The sequence below is a fragment of the Solanum stenotomum genome, chromosome 12 (genome assembly GCF_019186545.1).
Source record: "Solanum stenotomum isolate F172 chromosome 12, ASM1918654v1, whole genome shotgun sequence".
Lineage (NCBI taxonomy): Eukaryota > Viridiplantae > Streptophyta > Magnoliopsida > Solanales > Solanaceae > Solanum > Solanum stenotomum.
The window spans coordinates 47627705-47645160 of record NC_064293.1 but is presented as its reverse complement, the minus strand read 5'-3'; the positions used below and the strand labels follow the sequence as shown (position 1 = coordinate 47645160).

At 34.8% G+C, this 17456-nt stretch overlaps 2 protein-coding genes across 4 annotated transcripts; one reads left to right on the top strand and one right to left on the bottom strand.

The window, feature by feature from the left end:
* Positions 1 to 5873: 5873 nt before the first annotated feature.
* Positions 5874 to 9572, top strand: LOC125847971 (uncharacterized). Of its 3 annotated transcripts, none has more exons than XM_049527741.1 (6): positions 5874 to 6026; positions 7831 to 7954; positions 8504 to 8669; positions 8804 to 8866; positions 8962 to 9039; positions 9141 to 9572. In XM_049527741.1, the coding sequence occupies exons 2-6, from the start codon at positions 7836 to 7838 to the stop codon at positions 9249 to 9251; spliced, it is 537 nt and encodes a 178-aa protein (XP_049383698.1). In that variant the 5' UTR covers positions 5874 to 6026; positions 7831 to 7835; the 3' UTR covers positions 9252 to 9572. The 3 variants fall into 3 exon arrangements, with proteins under 3 accessions (XP_049383698.1, XP_049383697.1, XP_049383699.1); XM_049527740.1 differs by having other exon boundaries at positions 5874 to 6034; XM_049527742.1 differs by lacking the exons at positions 5874 to 6026; positions 7831 to 7954 and adding an exon at positions 8362 to 8435.
* A 662-nt stretch (positions 9573 to 10234) lies between these two features.
* LOC125846411 (ARF guanine-nucleotide exchange factor GNOM-like) lies at positions 10235 to 17073 on the bottom strand. Its single transcript, XM_049525816.1, has 3 exons — positions 16917 to 17073; positions 14947 to 15731; positions 10235 to 14205 (listed from the first exon to the last, which is right to left on the bottom strand). Exons 2-3 carry the CDS (start codon positions 15643 to 15645, stop codon positions 10651 to 10653), a joined length of 4254 nt encoding a protein of 1417 aa, XP_049381773.1. The 5' UTR covers positions 15646 to 15731; positions 16917 to 17073; the 3' UTR covers positions 10235 to 10650.
* Between the last annotated feature and the right edge of the window lie 383 nt (positions 17074 to 17456).

Here is a 17456-nt window from a genome sequence, read left to right as displayed (position 1 = left end):
TCTTGTTTATCTAGACCAAACAAATATTATTACTTTAATAAAACTAGACACAAGTGCCCGTGCTAGCACGGACCCAATATTAGTTATTTTTTTGTCTCATTTTATGTGACATAGATAGAATTTAGAGAGTCAATTAAATTTTAATATGATTTTTAAATATTTTAAGTTGTTAATGATTGTAATTTATAGTACACTTTTTACGTATTTTTTAAATAATATATGTTACTTCTCTTGTCCCAATGTATGTAGCACATATAGAATTCAAGAGTTAATTAAATGCTGTTAGTTATTGAGATTTACAATACTTTTTATGTAGTTTCCAAATTAAATAATACACGTTACTTATTTTGAATTCAATTTTATGTGACACAAATTGATTAATTTTATGAATCAATCAATTTTTTTTATAAGCAATCAAATTATTTATAATGTTATCAATTATCATGATTTATAATATTTTTTTACGCAATTTTATAATATATAAAAAAATTAAAAAATAAAACAAACAAATTAAAACGGAAGAAAATATAATTGAATATAGGGAAGCTGTTAGGCAGGCATGTCGACCATGACCTGCCTGGCTGTCTCCTCTTATATATTAGTAGGGATATAGAGAAAATACATAAAAGCCCCATGAACTTGACATTACTACTTATTTTAGCACTTAAACCATAGAGGCGTTTAAAGACCCCCTTAACATTTTTTAAGTGAATTTTTTTCAACCATAATACTACAATACTAGTTTCACAATACAATATACATGTGCCATGTCATTGCCACATCAGCATCACAATGAAACTTATTTAAATTTTGAGTTTTTTTTAATTCTTTTTGTTTATATAATTTTAGAAAGATAAAAAATAGGAAAAATGAGGATTAATCTAATATTATTTTAAAAAATCTCAAAAAATAATAATCAAACTCTACAATTTAGAAAACATTCAATTTTTAACCACATTATCAAAATAAATAAATAATAACAATTAAAAAACTAATTTGAGATGAAGAAATTATAGTTTTTTTATTAAAAAAAACTTCAAGTTCATCATAGTCAACAAACACTTTCATAAGTAAGATCTTGAAGCAACAATAAGTTGTTGATTTTTTCATTTTTTATTGTTCATCACTTTTAAGAATAAGCAATAATTATTTGAAATGAAGAAATTGGTGGGGGTGTTTCGAAGAAGAAGAAAGAAGGTGGCGAGGACGGGGGCCGGAGGAAAAAGAAGAAAGGGGTGAGGCATGTATGAGTGGCAGCAGAGTTCGAAAAAGGAGAAAGAGGGGTGCGGTGGGGGGTTCGAAGATCAAGAAATAGAGTAAGGGTGGAGGATTTCAAAAAAAATGTGAAGGGTTTGTCAAAGAAGGAAGTGGTGCAGGTTGTGGTTGATGGCGGCGGCAATGATGGGGTGCAAGGAAGAAGAAAGGGTGAGGTTGTTGGTGGATAAAGGTGATGGAGTGTGAGGAAGAAGAAACCTTATTGGTTGGAAAGAAAAAGAGGGACCTTATTATTATTAATATATATATTTTTTTTTTACCTTTTCACTCGCTTTTAAATTTTTTTTTGTCACATCAACTGTTTGGGTGAATTTTAATTTACCTTAAATGAGATTATGGGGATAAATAATTATTTGTAAAGTTAAAGTGCTAAAGTAAATTTAGCGGACTAGTTTAGATTTTTTTCTTTTTTATTTTTTTTAATGTATTTACTCTATTAAAATAATGCACACAATTGCAAATAGAAAATACTGCTTAAAAGCTAACATGCTGGTAAATGATCAAGTCAAATTATTTCATTACTAAAAATAATTGTTTATTGCATCTCGACTTCTATTTTATTGCATTAAAGTTACTAAATACTGTTTTTCGATGAAAAAGTCATTTAATTTAATCAAAATATCACAAAAATTATTAAACTGTCTTTTATATCCAAAAAATCACATAACTTGTATAAGTATCACAAAAGATCATTAGAAGAAAAATTATTTTTTAGGCATTATGCAAAAATCGGTGGGATCATAATGAGAGGTTGTAATCATCACAATTAACTCGTTATTACGAATTTTTTACAAGCTTAAGAATGCCAAATATTCTATTCCTCTTTACTATTTTCATAGGAATAAGAAGTAGATATAAGCATTGAGTCAAATAAAATTCATTGATGCTTGTTGCAACACCAAATTGAGTCAAGCATAAATGAGTTGCGTTCTAATTGTCTCTTTAACAATATATGTTTTTGTGTTGTCCCAAAAAAAATTGTATAATGAACTAATTTATTAACAAAAGAAAACATTTTAACCAGTAATTTAAATTGAGGATTGAATTCAATCAATATTTTTTATTGAGAAATTCTAAGAAATAATATGGTTAAAAGTTTAGATATATCAATAAAGAAGTACAAAATGATTGTTATTGTGACAATAAAGAAGTACAAAATTACTAATTTATTATAATTATTATTGTGACAAGTATCATGATTAAACTAAGCTATTAATAATTACGTTAATTACTAATTTAATCGTTACAAAAATTTTAACATTTTTAAAACGCAATAATTCCACAACTCAACAAAAATAAAATTTCAAGCTAGATTTAAATTGAGTCCGATCAACCCATTTGAACAAATTTTACCTTATTAATTCTTTTTAAAAAATCACTTTTACTTGTCAACTATTTTATTTTTTATTTTACTTCACTTTTACCATATTAAGANNCTTCCATTGTCTCCTAAGAAGTGGAACAAACTTGATTGTAAGATTTTGATTGATAAGATTACCAGTAGAATCAGTACTGGGCATTCGAAGCAGCTATCCTATGCTGGAATATTACAAATTCTAAATGTTGTTTTGTTTTCTATTCATAATTTTGGGGTGCCATATTCGTTCTGCCACAAAGTGTGTTGAAGGAGGTCGATCAGAGGTGTCAGAAGTTCATATGAGGAGGCAAAAAGGATCAGAGGAAGATTCACCTGAGACACAATTTGTAAGCCCAAGTGCAATAGAGGAATGGATGTCAAAGGATGCATGTATAGGATCTGGAATTTGGTTTCTGTTGGGAAAAATTGCTATATCAACTGGTGGTGGATAAGGACTCTCTCTGGGTAAAGTGGGTACATGACATTAATATGAAATATGATTCTTCAATTTGGGAACACAAATACCCTCACGACTGTAGTTGGTATTGGAAAAAAACTTAATTCTCTAAAGGATGACATGAGAGCTTGGTATACTTAAGGAAGATACAACCTATCCCCAAGAGGGGATTATTCTATATCGAAGAGTTATTTAGCTATTTTGGGGAGCCAAGTGAAGGTTGATTTTGCGAATTTAATCTGGAATGGAGTAGCTCAACCCAAGATTCATTGTGTGGCAAGCTACAAATGATAGGTTGCTCACCAAAGAGAGATTGACTCAGCTGCATATTCCTGTAGATAACCTGCAATGCTGCCTGTGTAACTCTATTAAAGAGGAAACAACTAAACATCTATTTGATGAATGTGCATGGTTTCGATCTATCAGGGAAGATATGATGCAATGGACTAGAATTAGACTTCAACATGGAAGTTCGAAACAAGTGTTACTGAAAATCAGGAGGAAACACTGGCAAGCCATCCAAAAGGAGATTATAGCAGCCATATGGGGGCAATGATTTACCACATATAGAGGGCTCATAATTGAAAATTGTTTAAGGGACGAACTGTACATACAGATAGTGTTATCAAGCAGATAAAAGAGGAGATGTTACAAAGACTAACGATACCTTACCTATATAAAAAGTTACAAAGATCTAGAGATTTAAGGGTAGTTTGATAGAGTGTATAAGAACAATGCAAAATAGGGTGCATTAGTAGTGCTTGCATTAGTTATGTTATTTCTAATACACCAAACCAAACAAAGTATTAGAAATAACAAATTTTGCATAATTTCTATTAAAAAATAAATGTTTACAAAAATACCCTTCACACTTTATTTATTTGTACACTTTCTTTGCAACAAAGTTTTTTGCTAAAACATCATTAACTCTTCTTCTCCTTCTTTTTTCAAATATAATATTACATAATTGTACTATTGCGTCAAAATATTTTTGTGAAAAGTTGGCAAAGAATTTTTTTTTATCAAATTTATCGTCACAATAGTAAATTTTTTGATTAAATTATATTGAAATTAAATTAAAAAAAAAAGATACTTAAGAGGCCATAAAGCCTATTAAGACACCAAAAAATTAAAAGACACTTAAAAGCAAATCAAAATACAAACAAAAACTTGTGACAACAAAGAAAATGAAAAGGCTTTAAGGGTAGTTTTGTAATTATTTAATCTANAATTAACCAAATATTTAAAATATAAAATCTTTTTGAGACGATTTTCGAATATTCATAAAATATACTAATTATATACATAATTATGTGAAAGATATATATTATCTAAAAATTATAAAAAGTGACAAGACTATTTAAAATAACTTGCGAACTATATTATTATTATTATTATTATTTATTTATTTATTTGAAATTTTATAAAACTAATTATTTAAAATCGTTTGAAATTGAAGAAGCTTGATAATTAATTTATATTGTGGAGGGTCAAAATTGGCTGTCAACATTAATTAAATAACTAAAAACTCATTTAATTAAACATTTATCTCGTTATTTATAAAAGAAAATAAGCCCACACCATGTACAAGTCCTCTTCTTCTTCAACCCACCATTTTAAAGACTTCAAATTCTCTGCCTTCTGTTTTGTTCTTCTTATTTTTTTTTTTTTCATTTTTCGTTATAAACAAGCTAATTGAATTTGCAAGAAGAAGAAAAAAAATTGGACCATTGGAGTTAAAGTTAGCCGACATTCATGCATCTCTATTTTCAATAACTCCGATCAAGCAACCATCACCATTCATTAAACTTATTAAAAATGATATTCTTTTGATTTCTCTTCATCGTCGATTTTGAAATAATTTATCGACATTGATTATTTTCACAAAAATCTCAATAATCACAGGAAGAATAGAATACAATGGGTGACATGGGAAGAAAAAAAAAGCAAAAGATTAGGTGGGTGTATTAGGGCTGGGGTGGGAGATATTTTTTTTTTTGTCATCGTTGAGGAATCGATGGTAGAGTGACAGGGAAGAAGATGAAGAAGAAAGGGCAATGGGTTAGGTGGGGGGAGAAATTTTCTTTTTTATTCTTTTTTCATTTAATTTTTCTAGATTATTAAAGGCTCAAAATATTTTTCATTTTTCAAAATTAAAATTTGGACCCATGTGTCACGTGTCATAATTCTATCCGTGATTTTTTCAAGAAAATGTGAGTGAATTACACGCTCAATATTTTTAAAGCTAGTTATCATTTTATGTTCAATAAATAAATATTTGTTAATATTAAGTGTCTAATAGGTAAGAGTCCTAGTTGAGGTGTCTAAATGAATTATGCAGACAATTTAAGAAAACGTGAATGACTTAAGCCTATTTTCTAATACACTCTACCAAATGATGCATAAATTACACATGTATTAGATTTAAGGTTCTTTTGAGGCCTGCGACCATCCCGTCATAAGAATGTCGAGCTGCTCCTTAGTTTGTATTTTATTGCTTCTATTTATCAAAGGTAATACTAACAATGTTAAAAAAAATAATAATTATTTTTTCTTATTTTATCCTTAACAGTGATTACATATTTCTAAAATTATCTCCTAAAACCTAAAACTATACATTAATTAATATGAATAGTCTTATAATATTAATCATCACTACAGTAAAGAGGATAAGTAAAGTGAATGGGGAAGTATTTATATGTTTAAAATAATAAATATAAAGTAAAAAACAATTAATTATTCAGATCGTTTTTAAACTTATACTTATACTCCATTTTGAAAAAAACCTATTTATCGTCTCATTTTAGAAGTAGAACAGAAAGTGAAAAGTCTCAGAGAGCAGTGTGTCATAGTTTGACACTGTCGTCATCGTATCATTTCCGCCGTTTGTCTCCGCCATCCACCGCCGTTTGTCTCCGCCATTCACCGTCGACACAGGTATCCAGGTTCTTTACCTTTTCATCTTCCTCTATTGGTATCGCAAATTCTTGACTGAGATTCTTTACCCATTACGATTTTGTAACGTTAAGCGGTTTGAATAAATTACTTTTGCGTTTTCTTGGCATCTTTTCTCTTCTTCTCTATGCTTAGAACTCCAATTTGGTTGATTTCTCAATTGGGTTTTTTTGTATTAATCGATTTCGGCAATAGAAGTGTTAAAAAAAGATGATTTTTCTTTACTGGGTATGAACTGGGTATATCCTATAGTTTAAGATTAGGTTTCTGGTTGCATTATTTTATCTTTCTTGACTAAAGTTTTCTTCTTCTTGTTTATAAATAAATTGGGGTTTCAGTTTTGGGTTTCTTGCTCCTCCCCTTCGCCCCTGTAGGGGCTGGGGTGGGGCTTTTCTGTTGATTTGGAAGTTTCTCTAACATGGAATGTGGATTATGCATTGCTTCGGAACAATTACACCTCCTAAACTAGTTCAACAGTTGCCTATTTGAATCTTTTATATCAATTGTACTCTATTTGAATGTTGTCTCCAATTCCACCTCTATTTGTCTCCGCCATTCTCGTTCAACATAGGTATCTGGGTTCTTTACTTTTCATCTTCCTGAGATTCTTTATCCATTTCGATTTGTAATGGTACGCGGTTTGAATCGATTACTTTTGCTGCACGTGTTTTCTTGGCATCTTTATCTTCTTCTCTATGCTCAGTACTCCAATTTGGTTGATTTTTCAATTGTTTTTTTTTGTATTAATTGATTTCGCCGTGTGTTATATGGGTGTTAAAAAGACGATTTTCTTTAATGGAATAAAGTATAAATTGGGTATATCCTATAGCTCGTGTTGCATTATGTTATCTTTCTTGATTAGCCTGAAAGTTCTTTTTTTTTAGTTATATAAATTGGGTTTTCATTTTTGGGTTTCTTGCCCCTCCCCTCCACCCCGTAGGGGCTGGGGTGGTGGGCTTTTCTGTTGATTTGTAAGTTTCTCCAACATGGAATGTGGAATATGCATTGCTTCCCAACAATTACGGGCTATTTGAATCTTTTACATCAATTCTACTTTATTTGGATTTGGACTATGCTGTTACATTTTTCTTAGTTTCGAAATTAGGCCGAAGATTGTGAAACTTCAATTGTGTAACTTACAATATGACGAGAGAGGCTAGGTCTTGAAAACTAGGATGTCAACATCAACAGACCGAGTGTAATCCCACAATTAAGGTATAGGAAGGGTAATGTATTCACAAACCTTATCCCTACCTTGAAAAGGTAGAGCTATTGTTTTTAATGGGCCCTTAACTCAAAACAGATGAAAAAGACGACAATAGCAATAAGCAGGAACAATCTCAACCTCATTTCATAAATTGGCCTTTCTCCTTCATAATTTTTTTTGTCTTTCTCCATCTTGATTCTACATTCTTGTAAGCCAGCTGATGCGAATGTTGACTGATCTTGTTCAGATTATCCCTTTTAACAAGTTCCTTTTTCAATCTTCATTTATTCCCAAGCTCGTTAAGCTATTCATTAGCGAGCTTTAATATTCTTTATTTTTATATGATACTTGGATGCTGGTTATGGTGTGAAGTGATGCTTACATAAGTGAAGCAGCTTTGCAGTTTTCTAAAACATGGTTCACTTATCTTATTTTGCTCGACATTATCTTGCAATTCACATTATGGGCTTGTAGATTTAAACCGAGCCTTTTGGTTTCCTTCTGCTATTCTCTTCCAATAAAATGAATCAAAAGAGGTTAAGCAATGATGCCTCATTGACTCTCTTGAATTTATTTCAGCAATTATGAAGCGGAAGAGGCAATCTAAAATAACAGATTTGAACTTTGATGTGTTGAAACACGTTATGTATCATGTTGCTGTGTCACCTGATGGAGCTGGAAATCTTGCCCGAACTTTAGCAGTGTAAGTATCATTCCCGAAATCTTTCTCTTGTTTCCATATGTTTCTTAATTCTAGATTACTGTTGACCTTATTTACCTTGATTTCTATGCCCTTTCCTATTCTTTTGATGTGATTAAGTGCCCGTTTGGATTGACTTATTTTAGGTGCTTTTAAGCCAAAATAGCTTTTAAGCAGTTTTGAAGTGTTTGGGTAAAGTTATAAAGTGCTTATAAGCACTTATTTTAAAGCGAAAATAACAAAAATAAGCCAAAAGCCATAAGTTAGAAATCCTAACTTATGGCTTTTGGCTTATAAGTCATAAGTCAAAAGCCAATCCAAACAGGCCAACTACTCTTTCTGTGATTAACTTTGAAATTGAGTTCCTGTTGAAGCTGACGTATCACCTATGTGTATCAACTTCTGCCTAGTATATGACCCAACATATGTCCTATGGGTGTTTACGATTTCCCCTTCTACAAAATCGAAAGGGGTCCAGTAAAAGGTGTCTGCATATCTCTTGTGGTTATCTTGCAGATTATGTTGCTTCTGATCCTGATTTCCTCATCACAGCTGCAGACTGTTCAAGGAACTTGCTGATGATTCTGACATCTTAAAAGCCGCGGCATTTGATCAGGTTAAGCTTTCTGGTATTCATGAATCATTCTGGCGACCTGCTGGGATGTTATGTAGGTGCTTACCGACAGGAAATCCATCTGCTTTCAACACCATAAGAAAGGTACAGAATTCCTGTTTTGGGCATATCAGCAAGTTCTATCAGTGTTGTGCAATGCCTTTAGTAGCTTCAGGTCACTTCGCTTTTACATGGTTGCATTTCTGCTCGGATTATTGCTAAAAATGCCAGTATTGCAGAATGCAGAGATATTGAATGTTTCTTATCGGATTCTCAAGAGGGACTTGTTCCGTGGAAAGATGGTATTAATATTAAATTCTGCTTGTTGACGACATTTACACCAGTCACCCATTTAATTTCTTCTTTGATTTAGGCTGACAATAATGTTGACCTGCAGATTCTTTTTGCAAGAAGCACAGCTCTTGAAATTGCAAATACCAGAGCAAGGAAGAAGGCTCTTGCAGATGCCATAGATGTTGGTATTTTAACTTAAATATTGTTAAATTGAATTTATAAAGTGACATCAACTTCTAATTGCCCTGCATGAAACTTGTGGTATAATGCATGTACAACCAGGACTGCTCAAGTACTTGTGATGCCGTTGATGCTCAAATCAAAACTATTGAGCAGTTTTTAGAGATGTTGAAGGCTGTATTGAAAGTAATGAGAAGTCAGATTGCTCAATGAGGTTGAGCTGATGCCGCATGAGTAAAGGTAAAACATCTACAAAAGACGAGGACTCGACAAAATTCAAGTTCAGCATTTCGGGCTTTAAATATGGGTGATGCAGCTTGCTGAGTGGTTAAAATCCTCTTGGACGTCATTGTCAGTGAGATGGCAACAGTTATATCAAACATAATTGTCACTTCAAACTTGCCAATTTTTGGTGCGCTGTGTGTATCTTTGTCTTCTACCATTTTTCTTTTAACATAATTGTCAGACTGAAATACCTCAAGTTCAGAGAGGATGTAAATCTATTTGCAATCCATACACTTCCATTTTTACTTAGATGTGCTCGATGGATGATAAAGCCATATAGTGTGGTGACAAGAATTGGCCTATACTTTTTTAACTTGGTTAGAAAACGGGTACGCATACATCCTTCTCCTTCTTTTGGTCCTTTGTGTTGGGCATCGAATCCGTCTTTAGGTGCTTAATGGTGTCCCTAACACCCTGTATAAGGTTTGGTTACGTGCAGATTTCTTTTGGATTTCAATGCAGATACATTGGGCCAAGAAAGTTTTCAAAAGCAAAAGATATTATGAAACAAAACAGTGTGGAAAGGAAATAAAACTCAACTATTGTACCAAAAAAGTTGCTTCTCAAATCTCAGTTGCTTATGTAATCAGATTGATATACTTCTGAAAAAACAACAAAAATAAGAAGGTAATTTGCCAAAATTCACATGCATAGTGTTTAAATCCTCGCTAGTTCAGTAAATTAGACGGTGAAAGAACTTCATAAAACTAGCACCAAGCAATTTTGTACTATATTAACGAAAGATGAGGGAAGATCCACTCTTTTGTAGTATTACAATTAGACTAGTCTTGATATTACTGTATATGCTGTATTTTATATCCATGTTTTCAGAATGGTCTTGCATTAAACAGTCTAAGAGCAATCTATATCTTATATGTAATCGGAACATATAACTTCTAAGAAACCAAATGTATCAACTAACCGTAACCTTTCATACTATCATATATCAATCACTAATTTGTAGTAAAGTCAATATTGTACAGCCAAAATGGTAACAGCTAAGTTATCAAACTTAAAGTGCAGTAACCGCTACAGAAGCACAAAATTGCACGAGGCAAACCCTCTCCCTAATCTTCCCTCGAAAGCCAACAAGGCTCTTTTAACAGTAAAACACCATATAGCATTCAGAATGGAGATATCACTTGTAAATCAGAAACCATCTTTGCTCCAGCAGGTTGTAGCTTGTGCTTCAATGAACATATTTCGCCTAACGCCTGACACGTTCTCAGCTGCACAATGTATCCTCTCACCATGCTAATGATGGATTAAGAATGTCAGTTTCACCAAATGAAAGTGTTGTCAACAGCATGAATCTTCAGTATGTGTTTCAACTAGGTGAGACTAGAACAGTTCCCTCTGAGAGAGGGCTACATCCAGCTTGAATGTGCTGCTTTTGCAACTGCTCCAATTCACTAGAAGGGAAAACTTCTGATTGAAGGGATGGGCATATTTTGTGCACATGCAACCACGTTAGCTGCCAGAAACTGTCCCCTCCTACAGGATCACTTGGTATGAGAATTCCACTAGTTTTCATGATAAGTAGAGTGTTCTTTAGGAGCTCAGGGACAAGTTCTGGAATCTTCTCACTCCGTCTACCTTTAAATTTCATCTTCATGCATCTTTCAGTATGATCCAGTAACCCTAACCATAGTTTGCAGAAGGATGGCAACTGTGAGAGATGCTGCAGTGATTGTAGAAACACTTTGAACATGAGCTTCAGAGACAGAAAAATTGCTCCTTCAATGCTCCTGTAATCCTTCAAGGAACCTTGTGGTGCAAGTTCCAGCAATTCATCCAGCATTGTAAAGATCATCTGATCAAAACACTGCAACCACAGATCAGTTGAAATGTGAATCCCCTCAACTACTGTCAAGCACCTCTGCAACATCAAGATGGCATGACCTCGCACCTCTTCTCTCCAATCCAAACAAAACTTTCTGAGTCCCTGTACCAGCCTCAACCACATCTCAGTTATATCCTGAGACATTTTTATAGCAGCCTCTTCCCCCAGAGCATCCTTTGTCTTGTGAGACCATCTAACAAGACAAACAATTGACCCAGCCATCAGGTCTAAGGATCTCACAGCTTGATCAACACTTCCAACACGGGAGTCAGCAAAGTGGCTGGCCGCATTTAAACAAAGGATGTAATTAGCAGGCAGTAGGTGGGCCCCATCAGCCATGATGAATGATAGTGTTTCAAATCCTGCTTCAGAAGCTTCTGGATGCCGAGCTGTAATAGAAAGCAGAGATATAATTGTCCTCCAGCCCATATTAGATCGTATCTGCATAGCGTTTGCTTTGACAAGGTGCATCACCTCCTGGGTTATCTGTTCAAGAAAAGCATCGGCGACCCTTGCATCGAGCTTTAAGATGAGTTGCAGTGACTTGAGGAGCTCATCTGTGAGGTTTTCCTTGTAAGGAAGCAACCTTTGGCATATACGAAGCAGACCAAAAACAGCCTTCTCTACCAAAGTACAAGGCATTGTTGTTGATTGGACAACACTTGCTATGTGCTCATAAACAACCTGCCAAAGAAGCATTATCCTATCCCGGTTGTTTATCGTGATTGCAATCAGCAACTCTAGACAGAATACTGCAGTCTCTTCATCTTCTAGAGAGATGTTGCCCTTATGAGGCCGGCCCGCAGCCATCGCAAGGGCTCGGACAAGCTGTGAAAGGGATTCTGCTTGCAAAAACTTACTCTCAGCAAAGATGGTATCAATGTGACAATTCTGAATAGTCTGAAGAGTCTGCTGACGGGCGGCAAGCTGCTTTTCATTTGGCTGAGGAGCAGGTTCTTCTGCATCAAGATATAACAGTTGGCTAAATCGGCCCATTAAGCCAGATGACTTCCTTGATGGAGCCAATGAAGGCACATGAGGTGCTGATGGGGAAGCTGCAGCAGGTTTGCTTTTGTCAGCATCAGAAGTAGACTCCACGTCATCAGCAGCATCACTAAAATGACGAGTAGGAAGAAGGCCAAAGTTATGCAAGCTCAAAATGCAGTCCAGGATGTTTTTCCAACCAGAACGAATATGGTCCCCATACTTGTTTGCTATTGTGAAGACAGCTAAAGTGGACAATCTAGCTTTATTATCTTGGGCAAATGTAACAATAAATTCATCAGTATATGATGGAAGCAAAAGAGTTGTGAACTTGCAAAGAGATACTACTAAATCATCCAATACATCATCAAAGCTGTAGGAGGCTGAAATTTTGGCAATGGCAAGAAATCCATCAATGCATGTTTGCCAGACATCTTCCTGCTCCACATGATCTAAAACCACTGAGATGGAAGCAATTGTCTGACCAGACAGCATAGCGAACATATCATAATCAAGATAAGGTCCATGATCACAGACAATAAATGGGGAAGTTTGCCTCGATTTCTGGACCAGACCAATCCAATGACTTGGTGCCAGCAATGGGCTATCAGCACCTCGATCTGAGGAAATCCGGATCTCATTCTCACAGATGGAGTGGTAAAGCTCAGACAAAAATTCTCGAGGGAGGTCATTTCCTCCATTTATTCTCCGGTTGTTGCGGATGAAATCTTCCTCCGTCATCTTCTTCTTGACCTGTGTATTGTGTTGATCCGTGTTCAGCATGATAAGTGAATATGATAACACAAGTGCAGCATCTTTGTTAACCAGAACATCTGGTGATTGCTCATAATATCGTTCAGAGAACGCTTCAAGCACCCTGTGTATTTTCTGTGATTCTCCAGGCAATCTGAACGTCTCCAAGAATATACGCAAGGCAGTGTCTAAGTTCATATCCTGAAAATCAAATGACCTTGAAAATTCATGAAGTACTTGAATATAGAATTCTTCATGACTTCCCAAGAAATCCCCAACAAGATTCTTATCCAAGCCATTTGAAAATCTAAAGAAACATGCTACACTTTTTGGATCAAGCTTATCAGGTAACAGATGCACTGCTTGGAGATATTCCATACCCTTCTTTGGATCACGGTTAAAGTGATCAACTCCAACCAACAACTTTTTCTTTATTTGCTTCATCTTATGGACAAAAGGAACCCAATGAATAGGATCATCATAGTCCTTGCATATTTCTACCCAAAATGGTCTATATTCATCGAGATTAAATGAACCTTCATCTGAAACTAATGAATCCTGGCCTATTCTCTCAGCCATACCCTGAATAATGGCAATTAGACCCTCCAGGGCAAGAGTATTTAGAGCTGAAAGTGGACTGTTAACTGGAAAAGTGCTTTTTGATAACAGGTTGGCAAGTTCTTCAAAAATATTGCTGCAGGATATATCACAATCATAATTTGCATACATTTCTGCCACGAACATATGCTGTCTGCAGAAGTCAACAAGTGTTTCCATGGCAACCTCCTGAAGTTGATAAGATGCTCCATGCTTGCTCTGGGCAATCTTCAGTAAAACACCAGAGAAAAAGGCTTCAAGCTGTAGCTTTAACTTAAAACGCAGATGATGATACAAATTTAAAACAATGCTACAAACTGTCGAAAGAATTAAAGGACTCATTGACAACCCAAAACGCATCAGATTGTGGAACAATTCCTCCTGTATCAGAGCCAACAACTTGGGATGATTTCCAAAAGAAGCACCACCTAGTTCTATGGCTGAATTAATTAAACCCAGCGCAAATAATGGGACATCTTCTTCATACACTATAGGGTTGGATCTTGAACCAATTTCAATGGACTCCATCACATTCAGAAGAGAACATAGGAAATGAAATATCTCCACCATGCAGGGGACCCCATGAGGATCCATCATTGGATTTTCTCCATTACAAGCAATATCTCTTTTTCTAGTTTTCTCATCTGTTGGATCATCCCCTACGGACACATTAACACATCCATTGTCTTCTTGTTTCTTGCCAGTCTGCAAGAAAATGGCTTTATGAATCACAATATACAAGAAGGTGATACTAGTATTCAAGTGTCAAGAACTTAAGAGATGAAATATCTAAATCTCAATCAACCCCTCACTGATATAATTTAGAGCTCAGGAAAACTATCAATAGACAGAAAACACTCGAGTCCCCAATACGGTTAGTAAACTGCTCTGTGTCTAAAATGCATCACATGAGATCCAGTTCAAAGCAGCTAAATTTATCAGTTTGGGCTTAGGCCTAAATTACTGTACAGGCTGAATTCTAAGCCGTAAGTGTGCAAGCTCCATACTTAGGAGAGTGAGCTAATATACAGGAAATTCACAAGACTCAAAAGTGTAAGCCATTCTAGGGTCAAGTTAGAGAGCGTGATTTGTATCAATTGCATTGGATTTCAAAGAGTAAACTTTATTCCTTAGCATCTCCGTGTTTGGATTCTGCAACTGCTTATTTAGATAAGGCTTGTATGATAATTTATCAACATTTAATAATTCTGTTTACATAATAGTTGGTCTTTTTCTAGAAAGTGTTTACCCTGTACGGTAACCTCTGATTAAGAAACTAATGTAGCAAAAAGTTGTAAGTTCACAACAAAATATAAACAAAACAAGCCCTCACACGTGAAACAGTGCTTTGTGTAATTGTCTGTTGAAAATTACATGTACATAAAAGTGAATGTCCTAACTCCAAGTAACAATACAGGGGACAAAAAGAAAGAGAATCTCAATTACCTCTGGATCAGCGCACACTCTGCTTTCAATGTCAGGCAGGTGAACAAAGATACATCTAACCAATTCATGCATCGTGTGGCGTGCTATTCTCTGCAGAAGTTCACTTTTAGCACTTGCTTGATGAACCAATCGGAAGCAAGTGTTTACTATGTTGCATACATGATGGTTGGTCAAATTCTTTGATGCTTTACTTTTCATACAAGCCAAAAGAACTTGAAGTATCTTCATCAGCACCACTTCCTCAGAGGCAGGATCAGTCACTTCAAAACGGCAGCTTGTCACAGCATCAACTATCTGATGCAAAGCTTTGTCCACGTTCATGTCAGCTGATTCGATTATTCCTAGAGTCAAGAACTTGTATACAGATGACAATGCAACACCAGTTATTGGTGCACCAGTCTCATCAGATTGGATCACATCCAAGAAGGGCTTAAGGTATAGAAGTGGATCAACATTGTTCCACTCATGTCTCCATGAGAATATCTTTTTCCTTAATTCCTTGAAAGATTGGATGAGAGAATACTCCAGTTGATCATCTTCAGAAGCATAACGAAATCCCCACCTAACATTTCTCCTCATCACGGCTAAAACAGCACCAATTTCTGAATTCACCATACATTCTAAGGCACCTCTGGAAGGAACCTTGGCTTCTGAAATTGGAGTATTGACTCCACTCTGCTGATTAGGGCACCCCATCATAATTTTAACTTATGATTCAGTTCACTTCAATTGGAAATGTATGAAAAAAACAATGAATCAGGCAGCTGCTTGGCCGAACCGTTACCCTGAGCAGCAATAAGTTGTTTGATATGAGATAAGTAAAGCAATGAAGTGAGAAACCAAAGAATGAAGACACTTCCTGTATCTCGTCCATGCTGATAAATGTGGATATGAAACTAAGAGTTAAAAGGTCAACAAACCTGACAGGTTCATAGCAGAACTATATGAAAACCAACATCAAGAAAGAAACTTCAGAAAAAATGGTTTACTTGTTCATAACAAAGATAGTCACTTTGTCATAGAAGATGGAGAATGTAACAGGACCATATACACATACATCCAGTAAAGATAGATGCATTTCTTACTGTGTAATAACACCATGCAGTTGGATGCTTAAACAGTAATTTAATCCAAGTCAGTTGTGATAACTATGGAATTCTATGCAAACAAAAAAAATTAATCCTGCGTCCCATGCCATAAGAAGTTTCTTATCTTTCTAAAGCGCAGCACTTCCAAACACATGCAGACCAGCCCTGTAAGCCATGGGTTGAAGAAAATTTTGATTCCGACAAATATTTACCTCTATTACCATGCTAACACATACTATTCCAAGTATCATAGCTAGTGCACTAGTACATAGTCGTCAAGTAATTCATATTTCTCCACTTGCGACTGTTCAAAATCAAGCCTTTTTTCTTTGTCTCTTTCAACATTTTAATAAACCAACCTAAAAGCTTTAGGTCACTTTTACTTGATCATTCTGCCAGGCAATCACATTAGAATTTTTCGAGCAAGATTCACAAGCCATTGTCCTAACTCTACAACATGGTAAGATTTGCCTTACGTATTTTGGGAATCAATAGAACAACAACAACTATAAATTTCACCCCGAATCCCCCTTGAAACAAAACAAAGGGAAAAACAGAAAACATATTCAACACCATCATGTTTAAAATTTTCAATTACGCCACCAGAATTACCATCCAAAAAGAAAATATGACGGCAGGGTGGGGGCATAGAAAGGATCTCAAAAACGATCCAAGATCATCCCTTTAGTGAATTCCAAAGCACAGGCAATGCGCCATAGTGTTATTCAAAATGAGAATTCGGCGGATATAACTAAAGGATCAAATCTTAAAATTGGAATTGTCAGATCTAAATCAATTTCCAATCAGATCAGCAAAATTGAGTGATTAAAAAAGGGAATTTGAAAGATTAAAAGAGTGGATCGAATGGAAAAATTAGGATACCTTATAGACGATTCCAGCCCCGAATTGAGAGCTGTTCGTCTGAGGGTCGTCGGAGTCCGGCAGACGGCCACACTTTTGCTATACTTATTTTGATTTTGAAAAGTCTTGTTTGTCAAATCTCTATGGAACGGGTCGGATCTTTTTGTTTCGCAAGGACTTAGAGAAGACGAATAACACGTGCTCTCTTCTTACATGTTCTTTTTCTAATTTGGAAAATAAAATCGTACTGCTTTCTTCTCGTTTTCCTTGATTACTTTGGCATGACTTCAAATGTTTGATACGTGGCATGGGGAGTTATTTAATTTTGAATTTGATTGATGAGATAAATAGTTGCCAAATTATAATTTAATTTTTTACTTTATAATCATCAAACAAACTTGGATCTTTCTCTTATCTTGAGCCAAATTCATTATTTTTAATTACTATCATTTCAACTCTTAATTTCATTGCACTATTTCAATTCGTACTTAATTTTATTATTATAAAAACACTATTTGGTAGTATTACTCCCTCAATTTCATATTATAACTTAATTTTTGG

Excerpts from the sequence above, each read along its gene's own strand:
- LOC125847971 (XM_049527741.1), top strand. The coding sequence starts at position 7,836 with ATGAAGCGGAAGAGGCAATCTAAAATAACAGATTTGAACTTTGATGTG. Across the intron at positions 8,867-8,961 it reads ACTTGTTCCGTGGAAAGATG|ATTCTTTTTGCAAGAAGCAC; the intron begins GTATTAATATTA and ends GTTGACCTGCAG. Across the intron at positions 9,040-9,140 it reads CTCTTGCAGATGCCATAGAT|GACTGCTCAAGTACTTGTGA; the intron begins GTTGGTATTTTA and ends ATGTACAACCAG.
- LOC125846411 (XM_049525816.1), bottom strand. The coding sequence starts at position 15,645 with ATGATGGGGTGCCCTAATCAGCAGAGTGGAGTCAATACTCCAATTTCA. Across the intron at positions 14,206-14,946 it reads GAGTGTGCGCTGATCCAGAG|ACTGGCAAGAAACAAGAAGA; the intron begins GTAATTGAGATT and ends ATTTTCTTGCAG.